The following is an 8,840-nucleotide window of genomic DNA, read 5'->3' as shown; positions in this document are numbered from 1 at the left end:
GACGGAGGGGTGGGTCCTCTAGGCACCTTCCTGAATTCCGTTTTCTTTGTGCAAAATTTAGAAAACAAGTACTCTGTCTGTGGAACTCCCCCCACCCCAAAACCAAACCAAACCAAACAACAAAAAAACCGCCGGGTGCCGTAAACTCCAGAACTTTGGAAGGCTCTCTTGAGCCCAGGAGTTCGAGACCAGCCTGGGCAACGTAGTGAGACACCCCCCCCCCCACCTTCACTATTTAAAAAATAAAACTGGGATGACGGTCCCGTCTCTAGCTTCTGGGCAAACCCGGCCAATCCCGTATGTCTGTGGATCCTATCGCTTATTTTCTTCATATATATCGAATGATAACGAGCCCTAGAGGAATGGACCCCTGTATTTCTTTGGCAGGTATCCTTATAGCACACTGTCAGATCAAGCCTAGGGTTCCAGCAAAATGTAAATTAGTGGCCTCTGCACCACTGGAGGGTAAGGTGATTGGGCCTGTCTCTAAGAATTTCAATCAGTTTCCGACGGGTGATCTTGCAAATAATTTTTTTTTTTTTTTTTTGAGATGAGGTCACCCAGGCTGGAATGGATGGTGTGATCATGGCTCACTGCAACATCGAACTCCTGGCCTCAAGTGATTCTCCCACCTCAGCCTCCTGAGCTGTTGAGACTACAGGTACATGCCATTGTGCCCAGCTAATGCGTATGTGTGTGTGTGTGTGTGTGTGTGTGTATATATATATATATATATATATATATACTTTTTTTTTTTTTTTTTGTAGAAACGAGGTCTCGCTTTGTCGCCCAGGCTATTCTCCAATTCCTGGCCTTAAATGATCCTCCTGACCCTGGCTCCCAAAGCGTTGGTATTACAGGCATGGGCCAGCATGCCTGGCAATCCTGCAATTTTTCAAACACTGCCTCCAAACTCGCTGATGTGCTATCGCTTCTGTATATAAAATTGTGAAGTGCAGCATACAAACATTTTCTAATATAAGGCATTTCTTTTTCATGTCAAGATGTGTAAAAAGTGGTGTCTGACTTGTTCCCAGTTGTTACATTATCCTAAAGTAGGAGAATCCACATATCGTAAAAGACTAAACCAAAATAGAATGTGTTGTTGATTTTAAATAGGGGATGGTTCTCAAAAATTCAGTTCATTCCTGATATTCTGGAATGGCTCTATTTAAATACCAATGATAGTAAAGACTTAAACTCATCACATATTTTGCACTCTCTTAGTACTCAAAATCCTAGACACTTAATTTTTTCTAGCAGGGTCATAGCTTTGTACCTTTCCTGCCACTTGCTATTAGTGTTTAGTGAAAGCAAGAGACCGGACATAATGAATTTCTCTTTTTTAGCCTCATAGTTTCTTTTCTACACTAATGAACTTCAAGTCACAATAACCTAGCCTCCTCTCAAAGTTTTTCCCAAGGAAAGAGTTCTGCATCCGAACCACAACAAATAATGTAATTTCCACTCTTCTGAACATGCTAAACTCATTTAACCTGTTAAAAGAAGCATACTGAGGAAGTTATATATTCACTACCCAGATATAAGGAAATAAAACACAATAGTGGGGAGAAAATTAAACCTTATTTATTTAAAAAATCAAACCGCTAGGAAAATATATCACAGCCTGGAAACAGCAAGTGGACAGGCTATATTATCATTTCAAGTAATAAGCTGGTGAAAATACAGTGAGGTTGCTATCAAAACAATAAGGTGTCATGCCAGGGCAGGAACACTGCAAGTTGCAAAAGCCCGAGGCAAAAGTGGAATTTGGTAATGGGGGCTCCCTCTCTTTTGCTCTAAGGGAGTCGGTCATCCTAGCCCAAGTTGGTTACTTTTTCTCCCTCGAATTTCCTGTTGCCAGGAGTTTGTCTCAATTGGGCTCTGTTAACTCAGGGGGCTAAGTAGGCAATGCTAGGTTTAGGCTTTTGTTCCATCTGTTCTGTAAAAACCAGGCTTTTCCAAATCCAGTACTTTATAACTCTGTTATAATCAAGTAGCCAACTGGTCCTCTTTTATTCCCCTAGTATTCTTAGATACTAGTATATATCACAATCAAAATTCCTTTCTCTTCAAGGGGAAAGTGTTACTGCAAGATTGTCCTGTCATACTGGGGGCAGTGGCTCACACCTATAATCCCAGCACTTTAGGAGGCCAAGGCGGGTGGATCACCTGAGGTTGGGAGCTCGAGACCAGCTTGACCAACATGGAGAAACCCCGTCTCTACTAAAAATACAAAATTAGCCAGGCGTGGTGGCGCATGCCTGTAATCCCAGCTACTCGGGAGGCTGAGGCAGGAGATTCACTTGAATCCAGGAGGCAGAGTTTTCGGTGAGCCGAGATCGTGCCATTGCACTCCAGCCTGGGCAACAAGAGCGAACTCCATCTTAAAAAAAAAAAAAATTTCCTGTCGTCGTCATTTTGCTAGTCTCAGGGCCCATCAGCGAGTAATTATGCTTCTCATAATTAGTGAGTCATCACCTCTCATGTTTTTGCATGGCCCCCAGGCTGAAAGATGCAGCATGTAATAATTTTAAGAAATGTACATCCACATCTTGATGACCAGAAAAGGGGATCTACAAGGAGCCTTTCAAAGTTCTTATCCAAACTAGTCTCCCTCCCAATTCCACATCTTAAAATCAACTTGAATGCCCTTGTATGAATTACACAAAACCAAGAACACAAAGACTCAGAAAACTTTTTCCCTTCTAAGCTAGTGACCTCATGGATTTTGTTTCATAGCTTATGGAAAATGGTGTGGTGACACTTCCGGTAAACAGGATATTGGCAACAAAGAGAAAATCTCTCTCCTCGAACTCTACCAACTCTAACCTGCCAGGCTGTTGGTACCTGTGTAGTAAGAAGAGTCTGGTACCTTGGAGGGCTCTGGCTTATTAAAGGGAGATCCTTACTGCCAGGACAGGCACTGGCCACAGGAAATACAAACTCCAAAATTCTCCTGTAATGTCTCTGACCCAATTTAGCACCACTTTTTTCCATTTCATTTTTTAGGACTGAAATATAAAAGAACCAGTGTCCAGAGGCAAGTGACATACGCCTTATACTTGTGGCTGTCCTTAATTTCTTCATTCATAAACTTTGCTTAAAAGACTAAAATTCCCAATTCCTTATAAAAAATACATCCTTGCCCTCAGCCCCGATGGGCATTGGCAAACACTTTTATTTCCCCATGGATAAGAGAGCCTCCTTCATCTTCTTGGTCATAGTTGGGATAAGGTGCATGTGGTCATCCACACACTTGGTCACACAACTGTCCAGCTGCTGCTTCACCTGAAGCTCCTTACTCCCAGCATCTATTGAATCTTTGGCTTTGTCATTGCAATGCATGGTGCACCGAGCCAGGCGGTCCTGTGGCAAGAAGGAAGAAGGTAGAGAAAGCTGAGAGTAAGGCCTCCATTTACTGTGTGCTCATTATGTGCTCATTACAGGCTTGATATAGATTATCTTGATCAATTAAAGGGACACTGTAGTGTGATTGGCCAAGGTTTTTTTTTTTTTGAGACAGTGTCTCACTTTGTTGCCCAGGCTGAAGTGCTGTGCTACAGTGGCACAATTATGGTTTACTGCAGTCTCAACGTCCCAGGCTCAAGCTATCTTCCCACCTCAGCTCTCAAGTAGCTAGGACCACAGGCACATGCCACCACTCCTGGCTAATATTTTCTTAAAAAGATCTCTCTGTGTTGCCCAGGTTGGTCTTGAACTCCTGGGCTCAAGTGATCCTCCCTCCTCGGCCTCCCAAAGTGTTTGGATTATAGGTGTGAGCCACTGTGTTTGGCCTGCCAAGATTGTCTTGATTCAAACAAAAAGTGGGACCAGGAAGCAGGTGAATGACAGAATAAATTACACAGAAAGTTCTTCTAGGAAGTGAGAGGTCCCTAGAGGTTACTGTAAAACTTACAAACATCTTGATTCTTTAAAGTCTGTTCTACAGGAAAACATTCAATTCAACAAATATTATTGAGCATCTACTGTGTGCCAGGCACTCTTTTAAAAAATGTTAGGGAATACAGCAATGAGTAAAACAAAGTTCTTACCCTTACAAAACTTACATTCCAGTGAGAGGAAAGAGACAAAGTAAATGGAGATGTTGAGGAATTAGTTGGATATATGAATCTGGAGTTTATGAGTAAGGTCTGCTATACAGATATAAATGCAGGAGCTGGCTGGGCACAGTGTCTCACACCTGTAATGCCAGCAATTTAGGAGGCCGAGGCGGGTGGATCATGAGGTCAGGAGTTCAAGACCAGCCTGGCCAACATGGTGAAACCCCCATCTCTACTAAAAATACAAAAATTAGCTGGGCGTGGAGGTGGGCGCCTGTAATCCCAGCTACTTGGGAGGCTGAGGCAGGAGAATTGCTTGAACTGGAACCTGGGAGGCAGAGGTTGCAGTCAGCTGAGATTGCACACTACACTCCAGCCTGGGCTACAAAGCGAGACTCCTTCTCATTCATAAATAAATAAATAAAGGCAGGAGCTGTCAGCATAGAGATTATATTTAGAGCTATGAGGCTAGAGGAGACTAGAGAAGTAGTCAGAAAGGAGAAAAGAACCAAGGACAGCCCTGGGCACTCTGATGCTCAGAGGCTGGAGAGGGGAAGAGACAGCAAAGGAGGCCAAGAAAGGGGGGCCAACAGAATGCCAGGAGAGTGACACGTCCTGGTGACCAACTGAATAAAGTGCTTTAAGAAGGCAAGGGATCCACTGTGTCAATGATGTAGACAGAGTAAGATGACTCAGAAATGACCCCCGGATTCGTCCCCATGGAGATGAGTGGCAGGAGCAGTTCTGGCCCAGTGAAGAGTGTAAGTCCACCTGGAGAGGACTAAAAAGATCATGCAAGGAGGGTTATAGAGCAGTCCAAGAATCAAATTATCAAAGACTCCATCTATAAAATTAGCTGTCAAAAAGAACACAAAGAAACCCTTTGCGGTTCCATGATCTTGGAGAAGTTACTTCTCCATAATGGCAGTAATTTTGAAGAGTTTTGAATGGAAGAATGTAAAGTTGTATCACATTAGGTATAATTTTTCCATGTGGATGGAACCTCAGGCTATGAAAGGCTGGTTTGGAAGTGGGCTTGCTTGCCCCAGGCTCCAGAAACATATACTTAGAAGATGGGAGTAAAATGAAGTTGTAGATACTCTTTGCTCCAGAGAAGGAAAGAGGGAGCTCTTTTATTAACCTCAGAGGGGCTTGTGAGCCAGGAATTTGTGAGTCAGCAGTGATAATGATTCACATAAATGACTGCTCCTTACTGACAGAGAAGCTGCCATCTGGGTATAGCAAGTAGGGGCAGTCCTGGGTGAGTTTACAAGGCCACAAAATGGTGGAAGGGTGTTCCTCTAATCTGTACCTTTTCAAGGATATCCTACTCTCCTAGAGATTCTGCCATTGTAAAAATAAAATAAGATATGTTTTAGGAAACTTTATACTACACAGTATACATACTGTATTTGGTGGTTATGGGAAAAGAAACAAACGCCCTGTCTCCAACAGACTGCCTTTGGGCTCTTGGTCATTAACTCCCCTGGAAACGCCTTTTTACATCATTTTTTTTTCTTCAGACAGAGTCTCATTCTATTGCCCAGGCTGGAGTGCAGTGGCACGATCTCAGCTCACTGCAACCTCTGCCTCCTGGGTTCAAGGGATTCTCCTGCCTCAGCCTCCTGAGTAGCTGGGACTACAAGTGCATGCCACCATGTCCGGCTAATGTTTTGTGTTTTTAGTGGAGACAGGGTTTCACAGTGTTAAACAGGAGATCGATGATCTCAATCTCCTGACCCCGTTATCCACCCGTCTCGGCCTCCCAAAGTGCTAGGATACAGGCATGAGCCACTGTGCCCGACCACATCATTTCTATAGGAAAACATAGTTCAACTTAAGGCACTTGACTGCCAAGACTTTTCCCAAAATTTTAAACCCTTTGAAAACTGATTGGCCATCACCATCACAACTGTTAACAGAACCAAGACACTAAAGCCAAGAGTTTTGAACAAATGCTTGTCATAGCCTGCAAAAGTCTAGATCAAGGACTAGAGTGCTCTGTCTAGGATATTTCTTACCTGGAACTTCTCCAACTCACTGGTGACTAAAGCCTGGGCTTGAGCCAGAGGCGCATGGCAGCGCTCGATGCACTGGTGCACCTGCTGCATGGAGGCCTGGCTGTCCTCACAACAGCTGGCACTGCACCGGAACATGAGACCCTGGGGAGAAAGGGCAGGGTGAGGTGAGGTAGGAGAGCCTCTGGGGACAGAAATGGCTATGGAGCACTACAGAAGTTAGAAGGCCATGTGTATATTTGCATCTCCCTCTCCATCTTCTGCTTTTACCTTCCCTGAGAAGAGACTGCAGGACCTTAAGACCACCACTGGGGAAAATTATCCTCAGTGTCTAGTGTAGTGTTTCATGGTCTCCGTGCTGCTAACTCATTGGCACCTGTTGCACCGATGGTTGGGCGAACAGAGGTTCATCCGGATGGGTGAGGGTGGGGTGGATGAAGCCAAGTTCTGAAAACCAGGTGCCTCTTGCACAGGGTTCAGAGGTCAGCAACCTAGTAATCCACATTCCACCAGAGGGCAGCCGATCTACTAATCAATGACCCAAGGGGCACTACACTCTGTGAGGGAAGCGGGACCGACACGCACAGAGGCACTGCGGGGCTCAGAGCACAACAGTGTGGAAACCCCTGCTGTTTCTACACTGTGAAGCGGACATGATCTGGCCATTGGGGAGGCCAGGAGCCCTCGCCTTTCCGGTCTTTCACCTTGGCCGCGCCGCTGCTGGGCCTCTGGCCGCTCACCTGCGGAAGGGGCCGCAAGAGGGGGAAGGTGGCGGGGCGAGCGCCTGCCACTAGGGGCTTCCCACCTGCAGCCGGGAACGCGCCTGCCCCGTGCCAGAAGGGGCGGAAAACCGCCTCGCGCACGGCGAGGGCGCACAGATTTCATCCGATCCGCCAAAGCTTCCGTAGTCCTGTCAGAGGCCGCCGCGGCGACCCCAGGACCGCGCACACCGGGTCTGCAGGGACGCCGGCTGCGGTGCCAGGCGTCGCGTGGTGGCTGAGGGAGGGGCCCGGAATCCACCCGCTGAGAAGGGGGTCCCGGCTTGGCCCCCTCCCCGCTACCTGCATCTTCCGGATGTTCTCTTTCTCCAGACTCTTCACCATGGAGTCCACCGCTTCCTGCACCCGCAGCTGCTGCAGCTCCGCCATGGCGACCCCGCGCTGCCCCGCGCCGCGCCGCGGCGGCGCCCACATGGAATCGACTCACGGGCCCGCCTCCTCACCGCCCTTCGCTGCCAGCCCTTCCCGGGCCCACACCGCCCCCTGGCGGCCGAGCGGAGCCACTGTACGCCGGCGTCCTCGAGCCCACCGCCCTCCTCCCGCCTGGGAACCGATCACGGGAACACCTGCCTTGCGGCTGCAGCCTTTCTTTCCTCCTCCCCTCCCTTGATCCCTTCCCTTTCATTCCTTGAAAATATTTAATGTAATTTACAGGCCGGGCGTAGCGGCTCACGCCTGTAATCCCAGCACTTTGGGAGGCCGAGGTGGGCGGATCACTAGGTCAGGAGTTCGACACCAGCCTGACTAACATGGTGAAACCCCGTCTCTATTAAAAATACAAAAATTAGCCGGGCGGCGTGCTGGCGCGTGCCTGTAATCACAACTACAGTGGGTTGCGGCAGGAGAATCGCTTGAACCCGGGAGGCAGAGGCTGCAATGAGCCGAGATTGTGCCACTGTACTCCAGCCTGGGCAACTCTGTCTCAAAAAAAAAAAGTAATATACATACAGATAAATGCCCAGATTTTAGGCGTGCGGCTTGATGAGTTTTAACAAACCCTGTCGGCCAGCATGGTGGCTCACGCCTGTAATCCCAGAATTTTGGGAGGCCAAGACGGGTGGATCACTTGGGCTTAGGAGTTCGAGACCAGCTTGGCCAACATGACGAAACCTTGTCTCTACTAAAAATACAAAAATTAGCTGGGCATCGTGGCACATACCTGTAGTCCCAGCTACTTGGGAGGCAGGGGCAGGAGAAATGCTTGAACCGTACAGGTAGCGGTTACAAGCTTTCCTCCTACCTCTGCCTATCAAAGGGATTACAGGTATGTACCACCCCCCCAGTACAGATTTTGTTTTCTTTTGGGTAAATATCTAGAAATGAAATTGTTGGATCACAGTGTAGATGTATGTTTATGCATTTCTTTCTTTCTTTCTTTTTTTTTTGAGACAGAGTTTCACTCTTGTTGTCTAGGCTGGAGTGCAATGGCATGATCTTGGCTCACCGAAACCTGTGCCTCCCGGGTTCAAGTGATTCTCCTGCCCCAGCCTCTCAAGTAGCTGGGATTACAGACATGCGCCACCATGACCGGCTAATTTTGTATTTTCAGTTTCTTCATGTTGGTCAGGCTGGTCTCAAACTCCTGACCTCAGGTGATCCACCTGCCTCGGCCTCCCAAAGTGCTGGGATCACAGGCATGAGCCACCACACTCTGCCTATGCATTTATTTCTAATAAAAAATAAACCTCAGAGACAAAGTAGGGGCTACAGGTATTCATTTATCAATGTAGCACTTATATGCCAGCAACGTCAAACTGTTTCTGAATTCATGGAGCAGTTTTATTTGGAATGTCCCAACCATAACTGTACTGTCCTGTGCATTCATTTATCGAATGCAGAAGCTAGGGGTGTGAGTCCAGAGGGGAGCGTCAGTGGAGAAGGGAAACACACACTCGGTGGAGAAGGGGAAGGGGACAGATACATGGCAGTGTTGAAAGAGGTGTGATGGAGGAGATGGCCCTGGCTGACAAGAAGGGAGT

The 8,840-nt window shown here is 47.2% G+C and overlaps 1 protein-coding gene and 1 long non-coding RNA gene across 4 annotated transcripts; one reads left to right on the top strand and one right to left on the bottom strand.

The window, feature by feature from the left end:
* The first annotated feature begins 48 nt into the window (after positions 1-48).
* LOC118147291 (uncharacterized) lies at positions 49-8,558 on the top strand. 3 transcript variants are annotated; one of them, XR_013526511.1, is made up of 4 exons: positions 49-465; positions 551-661; positions 768-7,366; positions 8,275-8,558. It is a non-coding gene; the product is annotated as an uncharacterized LOC118147291 (long non-coding RNA). The 3 variants fall into 3 exon arrangements; XR_004733540.3 differs by having other exon boundaries at positions 8,254-8,558; XR_008476289.2 differs by having other exon boundaries at positions 7,174-8,558.
* On the bottom strand, positions 1,566-7,286 carry FAM136A (family with sequence similarity 136 member A). Its single transcript, XM_035272344.3, has 3 exons — positions 7,144-7,286; positions 6,086-6,226; positions 1,566-3,369 (listed from the first exon to the last, which is right to left on the bottom strand). Exons 1-3 carry the CDS (start codon positions 7,273-7,275, stop codon positions 3,181-3,183), a joined length of 462 nt encoding a protein of 153 aa, XP_035128235.1. The 5' UTR covers positions 7,276-7,286; the 3' UTR covers positions 1,566-3,180.
* Positions 8,559-8,840: the final 282 nt, after the last annotated feature.

This window comes from Callithrix jacchus, chromosome 14 (genome assembly GCF_049354715.1).
Source record: "Callithrix jacchus isolate 240 chromosome 14, calJac240_pri, whole genome shotgun sequence".
In the NCBI taxonomy this organism is placed as follows: domain Eukaryota; kingdom Metazoa; phylum Chordata; class Mammalia; order Primates; family Cebidae; genus Callithrix; species Callithrix jacchus.
This window is presented reverse-complemented; position numbering and strand designations above follow the sequence as displayed.

Excerpts from the sequence above, each read along its gene's own strand:
- FAM136A (XM_035272344.3), bottom strand. The coding sequence starts at position 7,275 with ATGTGGGCGCCGCCGCGGCGCGGCGCGGGGCAGCGCGGGGTCGCCATG. Across the intron at positions 6,227-7,143 it reads AGAACATCCGGAAGATGCAG|GGTCTCATGTTCCGGTGCAG; the intron begins GTAGCGGGGAGG and ends CTTTCTCCCCAG. Across the intron at positions 3,370-6,085 it reads GTGAGTTGGAGAAGTTCCAG|GACCGCCTGGCTCGGTGCAC; the intron begins GTAAGAAATATC and ends TTCTTGCCACAG.